Raw genomic sequence first — 15,712 nt, 5'->3', positions numbered from 1 at the left:
CTGAAATGTCTTTGGTGCTGTAGGCTTTCTTGTCAGATGGCATTTTTTGGGGGAAAAAACCAGCGGTTGACAACACTGTGCACAACGGCAGACCAGTGCGTAATAAGCAAGCAAAAAAGACAGAAAATAAAGATTTTTGGTGGGAAACTAGTCTTGAAGCACACTGAGGTAGAGCTGTGAAGGAAGTGTGATTTGATTGTGGTGGAAGCAAGACAGCTAAAGTAAGTGGGGATTCATTACAATGTTTTTCAAATATGAAGTGTAGTTTACTGGTCTTCTTTTGTAGCTGGTTCAGTGAATTTCGGTTGGAGAGTGACCAAATCTGGAGTTTGAGAATCTGTCAAATGTTGGCTTTTCACGCCCGATGGGAATGTCCTGTATGTGGCATCCGGGCTTTGTGTTGACATCTTTTGGCGGGATCTGTTTACCTGCTCTTTAATTGTTTGCTGTTTTAGCTTTTTGGTGGTCATTGAAATGGTTTTATAAACTTTTAGCTGAGATTCTGACCTTTCTGTCGATACCACACATTACCACATTACTATATTTAAATAACAGATCTGGCAGTACATCACGTTAAACTAGCTGTTCTCCTTCTTGTCCCTGGTCCCAGGGCTCACTGAGTTTCAAACAACCAAAATGCATTGTGGTTTCATACATGCCGCTTTACGGCCAATGTGCACTTTTAGGCAGCGTACACGAAACTTATTTTAAGACAATCGTGCACAAGCTCTCGTGGGCCACATAAAATGACTTGGTGGGCAACATTTGGCCCACGGGCCTTGAGTTTGACACGTGCTAGCATTTGCATTTGTAGCGAACTAACTGTATGTGGCTAAACTATGGGAAAAGGGATGTGTCATAGATGATGTAAGTGGATTTCCTTTGAATCATTTTGAGATACATATTCCTACTACAGTCTTGTGAAAAAGAAACTTTGCACAGGACTGTGCATTTGTGTGAAAAACTAAGTACACCCCATGTCTCAGTAGCTTTTACAACTGCTTTTAGCAGCAACAACTCAAAGAAATCATTTTCTATATAACTTTATAAGACTCACATTGTTGTGTATGAATTTTGGCCCGTTCTTCTTGACAATGTGGCTTGAAGTTTGTGAGAAATCATTAATGTCCAGCTCTGTTGAGGTCCTGCCACAGCATTTCATTCAGGCTGAACTACTGACATTGACTGGGCTATTGCAACACTTGATTCTTTTCTTTTTTTTGTTGATGTGCTTGCCGTCATTGTCCTACTGCATGACACAATTTCTTTCTGGCTTTAGGTGTCAAACAGATGGCCTCACATTTGAGTCTGGAATACTTTGGTATACAGATGAGTTCATCTGTACTTGTGCATCTGTCATTGTACAATGAAGTTCAAAGTGCATGGAAAACATCAACTTCTGTATCCAAATTACTTTGTGCTGAAAATCATCACAATGGATGCAAGGCGGGTCTCAGACTACAAGCTTCCAAACCCAAAGGCAGCACATGATGTCAGGTATGTGACCAGAAGCATGCTTGTTTACAAGGTTTTATTCTGAGAATTTTCCCACATTTTTGTCACGCCAACACAACCCTCCCTTAACCGTCCCACCCTACTTGCCAGATTTGTCTCTGTCTTTTGACTTTGTCCTTTTTCTCAAAATAAATTAAAGCAATACAAATGCACTAGAAAGCATACATACCTTCTCCATGAACCAACTCTGAAGGGGGGATCAGGCAGATTTAAATTATGGATAATGTTTGGTTATCGTTGACAGAATCGTGGAACTTTGTGTCACTATTCATAATGAAATGTTTTGACGTTGACACAGAGAATGATGAGGTACTGAGATGTATTCAGCTCACGATAATCTCTCTTACATACAGTTTGTGGAAGGGAGTGTTTTTCATTGAATTATTGTATTTGCTAAATGTTTCCAGTATAGGTTTAATAACTTTCTCTGTGGAAAATGAAAACCCCAGCTATCCAAATTAAACACGCTCCAATGAAAGAATTGGGGTCACAAATAATATTTACCTAACTTTGGCAAGAAAGCAATTTGATGAATAGCAATTACAGAGCCTCCGAGTCAGCAAAGTGAATACACTTTGATAATGGATCAAGAGTTATCCAGATAAATTACAAAAAAACCCACAAAAAAGGGTAACACCTGTTTTCACCTGTCTATGCTGACATATGTAGCAAAAATGTAAGGCTTAGGATTTGCAGACATATATAAAAAGAAAAATCTGTGAAACAGCTGGACTATGTTATAACAATAGAAGTTTAAATACATTTTGGTAATTCAGCTGAAAAAGCTCCCTGCATTTCCTGACTTGCATGTGCTTAACCCCAGCCGTGTTAAGTGGAAATATATGTCACATTTTTACTTGATTTCAAAAGCAGTTGGCAAACATAATGTCAAGAAACATCACGGTCTGACAATCTGCCGTGCCAACCAGCTTGGTTCCTTCACATGCTGGTGAAAGTAGTTGAGTGTAAAACTCACAAATCCACAATAAGAACTGAACCATCTGTTTCACTGAATCAGAATGGTAAGCTTTCACGTTTCATAATAGATAATAGATAATCTTAATAGGCATGCACTTTTATATGGACAGCAAATATCATGGGGGTGTATTTTGAGATTATAGCAACACAATTAGTAACATTTTTTGCTCAGGAAGCAGTATTTTCATATACACATTAAAATGTCAAAACTGGCTTTTGTGTACTCGACAACAGAATAAAGCAATTACGATATACAGCAATAATACTGTATGTGCTCTAAATCAGAGTGAAAACATGCTTTGAATATTAAGCCAGGAATACGCTGCCTATTTAAGCCACAATGCCCATCATTTTCTTTTATATCTCCATGCATAATTCATCCGTCTTTGTATTTACAACCCTCTAAGATTTAACCTGTCACAGATCCTGGGGCAATAATGCCGACATATCTCTATCTGTCAAGTGCTCACCTCATATGGAGCATCCAACCTCCACATGTTCAAACAAGACATGGATATTATGCATCATCAGCTGACAGAAAACAAGGGAGAAGGAAATTAAAAAGCCAGGAGACAAAAGAAGTGGCAGGCGAGTGAAAGAATAAATGATGACTCTCCTCCTCTCTCGGAGTCAGGGGACATGTTGCATGTCATCTCGGTGTCTTGGTACGCAGTGGTGCGGTGATGATGTGCTGGGCAGGGCCAGTTCAGAACAGAGTCAAGGGCATCGGGGTGACGGCAAGTTAAATGCTCCAACTGTTCCCTGTCTCCAAACAAATACATGGATGAGTGAATTCCCCACCGAGGAGGAGGGGTACAGAGATCAGAGAGGTCCAGTGACAGTTTCTGGCTTGACCTCTGAACTGCTTGGTTAGTTCCACAACTGGAGATAGACACATAACTCCTGATACCACTACTTAACCTGGTTCTGCACAGACATGTTCATCACTTATTGCTGGCCCTCATTTTATCTCAGGAAATTGGACTAGTGAGAGATTACAGCTGTTTACAAACTATACAAAATAATAAAATGAATAATGCTGCTTCTTTATTCACTGTAATAGGAATAACCGGGAGTAGTGTAAAAAAAGTGATTTTGGTCAAAACCATAAGCATAAAAAATGTTTGAACTAGTTGGAATTGTTGGATTATTGCTTTTCTTTTAAATGGGGATAAATCAGTTGTCCTGGTCCTTTAAAAAATGTCTTTTTATGTAACTAATTTGCAGCAGCTATACAGTTGTAAATGCAGTGTAAGGTCAATTTTCGCCTCTATAAGCGCAGATTTTAATTCTCTTTTAAAATTCTGCCTTGCAGTTGGTACTAGGTTGATGGTACAGTGTGAGCGTGATTATGTGGTGGGGTGTGGTTTGTGGCTCAGCTGAAGGGGAGGGGTGGAGCAGTGGGTTCAGGGTGTGGTGGCATAGGAGGCTGACCCACACCGCTGTTCTTCATCACCTGGTCAAGCCTTCCCTGTTTTAGTAGGTTGTAGGGACCTGACAGTGTGAAGTGTTGATGAAGAAGGTAGCTGGAAAGCTGCTCTAACAAAAGCACGAAAGATGCTGAAAATAAGGATCACTGGACTTGCACTGATGTGTGCTTCAGGTCTTTTTGTTACAGATTAATCCAAACATCAGTGCAGACTTGACATTGAAGACCTAATGCTTAGACCTAATGCTTTTTACTTTACCAAGTTTTAGCCCTAATTACAAACGCTTCACAACCAAATATTTCACCAACTCAGGCCTAAAAATACACATGATATATGCTTTGTTAACAGCTGAGCATTTTGTATTTTAAAACTTGAACTTGACAAGCAAGATGTTTCACTGCAATCTAATAAATGCACACCATGATCTATTGAAAATAACTGGAAGCTATTTACCAAAGTCACAGAGTGAGATGTAGTTTGACTTTCTCATAGAATAGGTCGTCATTGATTCATGCAACCACGGAACTGGCCCCTACATGCCATGAGAAAAAAGCCATTTTGCAGATTCACCATATCTGTCATTGGCCTCACATCCAATGAACGTATCAAAGGTTACGTCCCCTTTTCTCCCCCATAATCTAGTTGTCTTTTTAAAGTCTATTACGCCAATTCTGCGTGCATGTAAGACACAGACTGAAATTTCACAATGACTGCTGTCATTGCCAGCAAAGATAAGTCTACTGCATTGACTGTCAATAACGTGGCAGTCTCCAAGCAGCTTACTCGGAGCTCTCGTCTCGTCTCTCCTTACTAAGCCTCCAAAGGGGGCCGTGTGGCAAACTGGCAGCCACAACTTCTTTCATCCATTCTGAGAGAGCTGAATAAAGTTCAGAGGAATTACAAGAATATACCCAGTTAGACCCAGAGTAGCTGGCATAAACACGATTACTGAATCACTCTCAGAAATGTTTACACAATTGCCAACTTGATGTGGTTGAACCAGCATGGCTCAAGATAGTGTAGAGCATGTGGGCAGATGACACCTAACTCAGAGCTCACATTCATTCATTTAGATTAACTGCCAGATCCCTAGATGTTGTGGAAGCACAGAGTATCTCTTATCTTCTGCCACGTTTCAAATCACCAAACCACTGGATTCTCTAATCAGAAAGGTACAATCCAGACACTACTACAATATGGCAGCTTCAGAGGGAAATGCTTGACAGGGTGGTCTATTCAGCAAAAGAGAATTTATTTATCCAGTATATCCAGATCCATCTTCCTGATGCTAATTTATGCTTTGTGGAGTAAACATATCCATGCTCATGCACTTGAACTACAAAAAATTAAGTCTATCTATGAAATGCTTGAACATTAAACCTCATTTCTCGCTGCATTTGATCCAATGGTTTGCTACTTTAGTGAATTACTATCAGATCCCCACAAGCCAGCCTAATATGGCTTTTAGAGACAGAAAAAAGCTGTGTAATTAAAAACACTTATTTAGTTTCTCTGTTTTAACAGCTAATTTTCATTAATGCCCAAGTAGTACAATAGTATAATTATCATTTGGCCAGCAACTTTTTAAATACATTTAATTGGATCATTTGTATTAATACAGAATATCACAATTTTATTGGTTCCTTCCTTTCACACAACCTGTACAGTAAAAAATACCAGTGTTGAGTGCTACTGAGTGACAGCGCCATAGCACACCGTAGGAGAACAGGCTTAATACCAACACATTCTGAAGAACCCCTGAAGGTCTGCAGCTAAAAATATAAACAAGGCTAACTCCTTGATGCAGAACACATCTCCTACACCCTGTATATCCTGGAGTCTCATTATTGAATATCGAGTCTCTAATTCAAAAGGTTGTATCTTTGTCATTTTAGCAAAACCACAACACAATTGAATGATTAATGAACCTTTCGTGTGCATAAAACCTTCTTTGAGCAGCAATCGAAATAGGAAATGGGAATCATAAACACATGGAGAAAGGGATGGGGGGCCAAGACATTGAGGATTCTTTGACCATCCGCTATGAGGAAAACCAACTCGTGGGAAAAACTGATTAGATCCGGCTCACAACGACAGGCAACTTAGTGATTGGCTGAAAGAGCTGATTTGCATGCTCCTCTCATCTTCAACAAAGTCTCAGGATGCACTGGTGGATAAGGTCACTGGTGTCAGTCTGCATGTGTGCCAGCTGAGAATGTAAACAGATCAAACACACAACAGGCATTTAAGTGTTTCCAGAAGGAGTCTGGGTTCTTGATGATCTAGATAATCATGACCCCAAATTCATGTCAGAGGTGAAAGGCATTCTAGTCAGAAGCAAGAATAGTTGAGAGTTACCATACAGCTGGAATTTACACTAATGGGAATGTTCTGTCCTACCAATGAGGCAGAAAAGTCTCACAACAGATCAGTATGGTTTGTCCTCAGCTAATCGTTTTAATTGATTTCATTTGGTGGCTGAACACAGTGTACTTGTGTCTTTACGCACATGCAATCATCCAGTGAAGGAAAATCCACGAAGGTTGATTATTTTCAATATGACATTATGTTTTCTTAGGGACTTCCTAAGCGAAACAGCAAGTGTTGCTGATGTCATTTGTTTAGCAGTGTAATCTGTTGTAAATAAAGAGTTCCGCATAGAAAAAATGATGTAAAGCATCTCAAGGGAGAACTGAAATTCTGTAGCAAAGTCAGAACCAAATATTATAAAAGTCCTGTGAAACATGTAAATTCCACCAAAATCTTTATGGTATCATATGCGAACTATGAATGCTTGTTCAAAAAATTTCATGCCATCCATCTTGTGAATGGAGTCGTACATACAGATTTGCTTGTAAATAGTGACATATTTCAGTCTGAATTTAAGTGCTGGGCTCACTTGACAGACTGATTTCAGACTGAAGTATTTATTAGTTCTTATTAATCTCTGGCTCTTTTCCACAGCATGTCTTTGTCCTGCCTTCTTCCCCTTCACCCCCAACTGGAGGTTTCTTCCTGTTAAAAGGGAGTTTTTCCTTGCCACTGTCACCAAGGTGCTTGCTCATAGGGGATCATATGTTTGTCTGGGTTTTCTCTGTTGTCTTTGTATTATTGTCGGCTCTTTGCCTTACAATATAAAGTGCCTCGAGGCAACTGCTGTGGCGATTTGTCCGTATATAAATACAACTGAATGAAATCGAACTGAAACTATTTTACTTAAAATTGTTTTTTCTTTGTCTGTGGAGAAAACTGATCCACAATATATTTTTGTCAGTTCTGTATTTTGCCAACATCAAAATAGATAGAGACTTATGTGCTATTAATATTTTAATAAAAATCAATCAATAAATAAATAATAAAAAGAAAAATAGATTACAACAAAAGAAATATAAAACACAAGTGTGTCTAAATTATACATAAGCTTAGTATGCATAAATAATGACATCGCAAAGAAATATAAGACGTCTTTTCTATGAACAAATTCTGTATTGACAAGAAAAATCAAACAAACATACAAAATATTCCAACCACGTTGACTCTGTTTGTCTCTGTTCTGTTCTTTATGCGCCCCGTGTTATGTAAATGTTGAACATTCAGGATAATCTACTGGTCTGATAAAGGTTTCAGTTTGTGTTTTGATAGAAAAAACAAAAAAAGCTTACCAGAACGTCACACCCGACTGGAGACTAGCTCCTTTTTCATCCTACAGTGGCATTAAATGTCTCAATGCCATCTGGAGCTGTGAGAAGAAAAGCCCTCCTTTTAAAGATGCCCATTTTAATTGGTAAATATTTACTCGCACGAGCTCTTGGCAGGCATGAACATAACGTCTAATGAAGCACTTTAAAGCCTATGGGCTCTTTCAGCTTACTTTGAATGTGATTCTAAACAAATGCAACCTGGGGTTGAACTGTTGATGAAGGTTGATAAGGGGGCTGAACGCTGCAGTGACTGTTCTTTGTTTAATAACAGTGCCAGCACCAGTGCAGTTACCCTGTCAGTGCCTGTGTGTGTGTGTGTGTGTGTGTCTGCAGTCATCTGTACAGATGTAGTCAGTCTTCAGTCAGCTATAAAGATAGACATTTGTTTATGTATTTGCATGTACTTTGTCTGTTTAGACTTAGTAATAAATCCATTTTCACTATATTTTTGCCCCAGTATAATTTGATATTAAAACATATTTATTAGAGCGATCCTAAAACTTTCCTTTGTATGACCGCTAAAGGACAACAGTTGGAAGGACATCAAAAACTTAAATAAAAAATACATTTGCAATAGAATTTCAACAGAATATGGAAAAAAAAATGGCTCCAAATTTGTGTACATCTAATGTACACATACAGATTTGTGTATGCCTGTGCATCAGTTGTGCAAGGACATATTTACAGATTGTTTGTGCATGTAACTGTTTCCAGATGTTGTTTTGTGCATCTGTCTGTTTTTACGTTTACCAGTCTCTCCAAATTCATCTCCAAGATTTGCACAACTGCATGTGTGTGTGTGTGTTGCTGCTGCTGTCCTAATGCACAGGTCTACATGTACATTAATCTCTGCTGCAGCGGCAGCTCATTGCCTTGCATGCGTCGCTCTCTATCCCTGACCCAGTATGCTGTGCGATCCTGCCTACAGCCTCATTTGTCTCCATCAGCGGACAACCGAGGTTACGACTCACCAAAGCGCAGTATGTTTCTGGCGGATCTCCACACGTGATATTTGGAGGGTCGAGGGTCACTCGCAGGTACTCTGTCATGTCAGTGGCTTCGGGCTGACAGGCCATGTAGTCCCATGCCAGGCCTTCCTCTGTGTAGATCTGGGACTTGCACACGTCATAGTGTCCCCAGACCGCAGGGTAATGTTGCATAGCGTGGCCCACACTGGTGCACAAAGCTTGCAGAGCGAACAACACAGGCAAGAACATCGCTGATCTCATTCAGTATGGTTTCTGTAGGATTCTTCTTTTCTTTTCTTTTTCTTTTTTGTCTTTTGCTTAGTCACAGAAATGACGATAGCACTCTAACTTAACAGCAGCTTTGAACGGGGCAATAGAGCATTTAGGAACTGTGGCAGCATCTTGCTAGTTTTGTGTGAGGAGCTTCAGGCAACTATTAGCCCCCATTCAGTTATTTTGTCTTTGATTGCCACCGCTTCTGCCAGGCTGATGAGGTGCGTCAACAAGGGGGTGTCTTCACTAGTGTTGGTAGTTGATAAAAGGGTGAACTAACGGTCAGATGTGATGTGCAGAGGAGTGACACTCCTCATAAATCAGCAGATGTCTGAGCTTGATCCCCAAGTATACTTTTTGGCACCAGCAGCATCCTAAAGCACAGAAGAAAAGGATAGCTTAATGAATTAAAAAGATTGGATACATTCACAAAACATTTGAAATGCGACATTAAAATATTAAATGAGTTTTAACATGGCTTGCAGGGAGCTAGGTGGAGAAGTCTTACATCTTACTACCCACTCCAACACATGCACAAACCCAGACACAAAGACACACGTATGTGCAATAAGTGCACAAGTGTAATGTATGGCTTTGCTGCTTTTATGGGTCCCTCAATAATAACCTTTTCAAAATCACTGTGTACAATTCAAATTGAGCTTCTTCTGTAGAGTCTAATCTCCATGTGATTTTCATACATTGTGCAAAAAGACTTATTTCCATGTGTCAAGTCACTACATTTAAGTTATTGCCTTTTCTGATTCTTGCTCCTTTATAGCCGAATGTAGAGTTGCATTTGTCTCCACGCCTTAAGAGGCATTTGGGAAATATTAAAGTAAAATTGGAAGACAGAAATAGTCTATTTGAGGGATTGTACATTTCTCGAAGCAATCGCAAGCCATCAGTCAGATGGCCGACTCATCAGGTAATGGTGCCTGGCAGCAGTCAGCGGAGACCTGCACCATCTCAGTGACTCAGGTAAAAAGTGTGTGCAGTAGCAGGAACTAAATGAAGCAAGCATATACACTAGCACCTCCAACTGAGTATTACTTTAAATAAGAGTTAAGCTACTTTTGACTGTCAATTTGCTCAGATGGCCGGAGCTTTTGCCTTAGTGAAAAGTATTTGTTGCTGTGAATAGCTGTACAGAAAAAATACATTTCAATCTAACCTTTGCCCACACAGGTCACAATGTTAAGAAACGCGCATGGTTATCCTCTTAAGTGCAGGTTAAACGCATTGTGCAAGGGGAGTTCAGCAGTACTTGTTGAGGCAGAACCATTACTCATTGAATTTCTCTGCTCTGATTCCTCCAGCTGATACAGTACATGAAGTTGAACCCGTAACTTTACGGTCAGCAGCTTTCCTCTCTACCCTTCAGGCTACAGCCACCCCCCCTGTGACTGACAGTTACAGCTGAAATTTATTTATTTATTTAGGTAACCTGGGGTTTGAAGCGTGTGGAGGGAGTTTTATGTTCAGAAAAGTGAGATAATTTGGTGTGTCAACACAAAGTATTACCATATTTAAGAGGTTATTAAATCAAATTAATTAATTAAGCAATTTAACAATATTTATCAAGAGAAACTCATTTTAATGAGCGATGTCTCTGTTCACGAACACTTACTACGTGATGCCTGCTAGCATGTGGAGGTATTAGAATTCAATATTTTAATTTGGTCCTCTTGTCTTGGACTGAAAATGGTGCCAATTTGAAGGAGTTAAGACCACATTTCAGACTTCCTGAGAAATACTGCATTCCTTTTTCTAACCTAATGCCCCTTTTACAAAATGACTATGGGCTTGAATACATTCCAATTGTAATGAAAGTTATTCATCTGAGCCGGAGAAATTACTGAGCTGCTTTTCAGACCCTTCAAAGTGGGCCATGACAGAAGGTATGGATGAATGGTTGTTTAAAAAAGAAAGAAAGTAGAGGAAATAAAGGCGAAAAGGTAGAATTCTTTTTCTTTAAATGCACTCGTATCAGTCGGCAAAGTGTCTTTAAAACATGCCTGGAAGTGTAATTGTTGATTAAGTCATTTCTTTCGCAGGATGTGTGTATAAGATTTCATAAATATAAATGTCAGCGTCTGATCGGAGGTGCGTCATGGGATGGAGCACTTACGATTGACATGCGAACCAACACACACACCGTGATACTGCAAAGTCCCACACCCCCTTTCATAATGCTGAGGTTGGCTTTCATAAGACAGTCAAATTAGGTAGCAGCAGCAGGGTGGTGTAGGTCACTTATCTCTAGGAACATTCAAAGCTAATAAGGGACAACAAATAGGCCTGACCATGGGATACGGGATTTAATTCACAGACATCTAGAGCAATGAAATTATATCCAGATGAAAGGCAGGTATCGTGTAGCTCAGTAAATCGACATAGACAGGTATGCTCATTGGTGCTAAGGTAGGAAAAAGGAATTGCAATTTTTTTTTAATCTTTACTCCTCTAAAAGAGAAAATTAGTGCGCCGAGTAAGCGTTCCCACACAATTTATGAAGTAAATTCAACTGCTTTTCAATTAAACATGACCAAGAGAGGTGACATATGTGATAGCCACAGCAATTTGTACTGCATTAATAATATGCCTCCTTGCTGTAGTGTTTGCATATTGGGCTATACAGCCACAACATTAAAACCACTGACATGAAAACCTGTTTAACACTTGGGACATTTCTCAAGAAAACGCGTTCTGTGTGTTGACCTCCAGTCTCCACAGATCCCAAACTGATTAAGCATCCATAGGAGGTACCAAAACAAGGCAGCTCCATAGAGGACCATAATACCAGCTGAAAATGTACTCTAGCCTGACACCATAGAAATGTCAATGCCCCGATGGACCAGAGCTGCTTTGGCTGCACATGGGAACACATTGCAATAATTGGCAGCACTGTATATTTTGCATCAAAATGATTACACTGAAAAAATTAAATGTAGAAGAACACTTGTTTCCTCTGTCATGACATGTCTACCTCATATTCTGTGCTACTCAAAGTGCAAGGAGAAACCTGTGAATGTCATAATTTCACTGAGAAAAATATGAGTCAGATTCTATATTAGAAGTTATTAATATTTGAGTAGCCCTCCATATGCCGGGAGAAAGAGCTCAGAACTTTGGATGACCACCCCCCCCACTCCTTCTCTCTCACACTCTCTCTCTCTCCCTTCCCCTCTCTCTTCATCTCTTTTCCTTCACTTGTTTTTGAAGCCTCTGAAACACCCCCTTGTGTCCACTTGCATTCCATCCCCTGGGCAGCTCAAGCATAGCAGAGTGTTTTAAAAGTCAGCAGGCAGTCGTGCCCCGTGGCTTATATTGGTTACAAACTCCCAGCCAGACTCTTAAAAACCATAACGGATGTATTCCATTCATTTTATAGTAATCCCGCTTAAGTGTGGCTTTTCTCTCTGTCTCTGAGTGTGGCTTTTTGATCCCCTCTTAGCTCTCATTTTATAACCAACGTGAAAGAGAGCTGTCCATGGTGCTGAAAGGCAGGACCTCAGATCTACTCCAATACTCTGCACCAACTGACATCAATGATTGCAAAATAACACTCGTATTGATTTTAAAATAAAAAAAAAGACCCTAACATGACAGTCTGATTTGCGCTTTGTGGTTTTTCCACTGACAATTGCTATTTTACCGTCTTGCCTTTTTTTTTTTCTTTTTTTTTTGTACTGGGCATCAGTCAGGCTTTTGGATGTGCACACATACAATACCTCCTATTGTGTTCATTGATTTTGTTGAATTCCAACCAATAGCTTATGATCCATAGCCAGTTTGAGCAGACTAATGCTTTGTTTCTGGCTGATGAGTGCAACAATAAACGGGTTAATGCTTCCAAATTTCTTACAGCCAAGAACAAACCCCCCAATATGAGTCACAGTGGGATCGACTGGCAAGCAGGAACATGTCTGTACTGTAACACATTTATCTTCTGACTGTCATTCCTCTCCGTCTTGATCCTTCATTCAATTGTTATTTCCCTTCAACCATCTCTTTCTGTCTCTCTCTCTGTTTGCAATTGTGTCTCTTAGCTTCTCCCAATATGAACACTTGACATAAAACATACAATTATTGCCCCAGGGCTGCACCTTTAACCTCTCCAACTGGAGCCACATTAGGTCACTTGTTATTTAAGGACTCAATCTAGGATGTGGATGATGTAGTTACAGTGTGATGGCCCCAGACACGGCCAGACAGCCTTCACTACAATCACATATGAAATAATGCTGTCATGTATTATTCAGAGTTCTTCTCTGGGACGACTAACATGCAAAAGCGCACAGCATCAAAACAAATTTTTGGAATTATTGTTCAGCACATGTAATGTTCAAAGACAGAGCCTCGAGCAAAAGTCTTTTTAAATAAAAAAAGTATTTTCTGGTCTTTAAATGATTTCAAAATGGAACATGCAAATATCTGATAGAACTTGAAAAATTTACATATTTTAAAGAAGCTGTATTCTCTTTTATGTTCTGAATCCAGTTTTCCGCAGAGGCATGGCACACCTAGATTTGACTTTGCTGACTTGCTGCGCAACAGGTTAAACTGACATTGTTTCCACTATTAAACGAGAATTTTGGGGGCGGACTTGAAGAAAGGGTTTGGGTTTAGGTGCAGACTACACATTTCAGTTTCTTGTTAAACGAAGAAAACCTTCTGAATACATTTAAACTCTCTGAAGAAGGACGCCAATTAAACACTATGGACATGCACAACAGTTTTTATATATCTCATATAAAACTCGTGGTTATGTTACCCACTTCTCACCTAACAAACGCTACCGTTCCCACAAACAGCCTACTGCAATTACCCTATTACGGCGGCCCATTTAGTAACGACGATCCCGGTCACAGAAGCAACAGTATACAAATAACGAAAACGTACAAACTCATCTGAATGCTCAAAACAAAACACTTACATTTAAATACGCTCCCGGGACAATCTGCCAATTCAACAAGTTATTTTGAGGCCACCGGTAGTTGCAGAAAGACGTTTATTGGTCTCTGACGGGCTCTTTTGTTTCTAATTTCCTTCTATTTTTTGCACCAGATAGATCAATAAAAATGGTGTGTGCGCAGAAAGCGGGAACTGACCTGGAGACTACGATGTTCTCTCTTGCTCCCAACTTTCTTTAAACTTTTTCATCCGAATAATGAACACGGGGACCCGATCGCCAGAGCTTTTCTTCCCCCTTTTACAAACGCCACTGTGCCTTCACGGATGTCCACACAAGCGGCTCCTTGATTTACGCAGCGCTGGTTGGCGCAGCGTTCATCCGAATGGCGCACGAGAATACTTCAGAAGCCTTTAAGGTAATTCTCAGTTGTCCCAAATTCGATGAAGTCCATCAACGGGTATTAAAATACATCCCGATGAAGAACAACTCTCGGGTCGTTTGGATAGGTTAGACTGATTTCTCAGCCCAGCCGAGTTGTGCTCGGAGGAGGAAAGAGATAAGCAATCTTCCTCAAATGGAGCTACTATGTCCAGTTACATATGAGCGCTCCGCCGGGTCCTAAAGATAACACTGACTGGCTGGTAAATCTCAACTTCAGTCGTTGTTTTTCCAGAATATTACAGCCAGTTCCCCTTTACGCGCAAATTAAATGTAATCAGAGCAGGCACAGTAAAACATGCGCTTTTCAAAAATGCTAGAATATTTGAGCATTTGATTATTTTTAATCTACATTAAATTATTCCAAAGTAGACAAACTTGCTGTAGTCTTGAAGTTGAATAATATTCATAAAGTTGCTCCATGATCTCTTGCAACGGACTACATCGGTTTCTACATAAGCTTCCAACTCATTTGAAGCCAGCTGTAACTGTAAATGCGCTAATGATATTTCGAAACCACAGCTGCACTGCGCACACATACAAACACACACAGACACACACACACGCACACACACAATAATGATGTCCACCTAGATTTACTGTATAACAGTTCTGAATCTAACTCTATTGCCGCACAGATCTCACCATCAGCAAAACTCACTGCGGTTTCATTATCACATCGCACGAACCATGAAAAGGAAGGGCTGCACGTGAAGAGTAAAAGCCCCAAAAACTTGACAGCTGCGAGTCTTCGGGGCGAAAATTTAAAGTACAGCACAATTAGAATGCAGCCTGCGGAGTTTTGACAACACAAGCTCGGAAGAAATAAGTGAAAGACCCCCCCCCCAAAAAAAAATATAATATAGGTTATTCACCAATAATCGCCCGATTGTCTGACACATTGATTGCTACAACAACACCGCCTCGGGTTTTAATGCGATCAGAAAATAAATAAAGGGGAAAAAAAAGATCTTACCTGTGCATGTTACAATGTGGGGAAATAACTGCGCTTGTAAAACAGATAAGTGAAAAAAAAAAAACTCCTCCGGTCGGAGTTCGTGCTGTAATTATTCGTTGAATTTTGCGGGCAGAGCTAAAAGAATAACTACAGTTAGGTGCGTCTGGCGGGCTCCCTTGGCGCGGAGTCACAGATGTCACCCGCTCCACTACAGGGTGCCAAGCAGCACGGCAAACAACCACGGTGACAGGTCGCTTTGAATACGCATTTTAATTGTGTTGTAATGCCAACTGGTGGCGATTGCACGATAAGAACAACCGCGCCCAGCTGAAGGTCACCACAGTAATTGAGCAGTCCGCATCTCACGTCGACGCTGGAACCGTTTAAAAACTTCTAAAGCAATCCGAATCAATAAGTCTCGCGCTTATTCTTAGTTCATATTTCTACCAACTGCAAAATTACTATGCAGATTCAGAGGCACGAAGTGAAAAACGGTCTTTTTTGTTGTAAGTTTAATAAGAAATGCAAATATTCAT

At 40.1% G+C, this 15,712-nt stretch overlaps 1 protein-coding gene across 2 annotated transcripts in view; it reads right to left on the bottom strand.

Annotated features, from left to right (window-relative positions):
* LOC102796269 (netrin-G1-like) overlaps window positions 1-14,318 on the bottom strand; it is a 64,081-nt gene extending 49,763 nt beyond the window's left edge. For both annotated transcript variants that reach the window (XM_006792265.3, XM_006792266.3), the window contains exons 1-2: window positions 13,977-14,318; window positions 8,596-9,239 (exon numbers count right to left, since the gene is read on the bottom strand). In XM_006792265.3, coding sequence (XP_006792328.1) covers window positions 8,596-8,853 — 258 coding nt within the window. In that variant the 5' untranslated portion in view covers window positions 8,854-9,239; window positions 13,977-14,318. The remainder of the gene's footprint in view (window positions 1-8,595; window positions 9,240-13,976) is intronic.
* Window positions 14,319-15,712: the final 1,394 nt, after the last annotated feature.

This window comes from Neolamprologus brichardi, chromosome 18 (assembly GCF_056152115.1).
Source record: "Neolamprologus brichardi isolate AB-2024 chromosome 18, ASM5615211v1, whole genome shotgun sequence".
Lineage (NCBI taxonomy): Eukaryota > Metazoa > Chordata > Actinopteri > Cichliformes > Cichlidae > Neolamprologus > Neolamprologus brichardi.
This window is presented reverse-complemented; position numbering and strand designations above follow the sequence as displayed.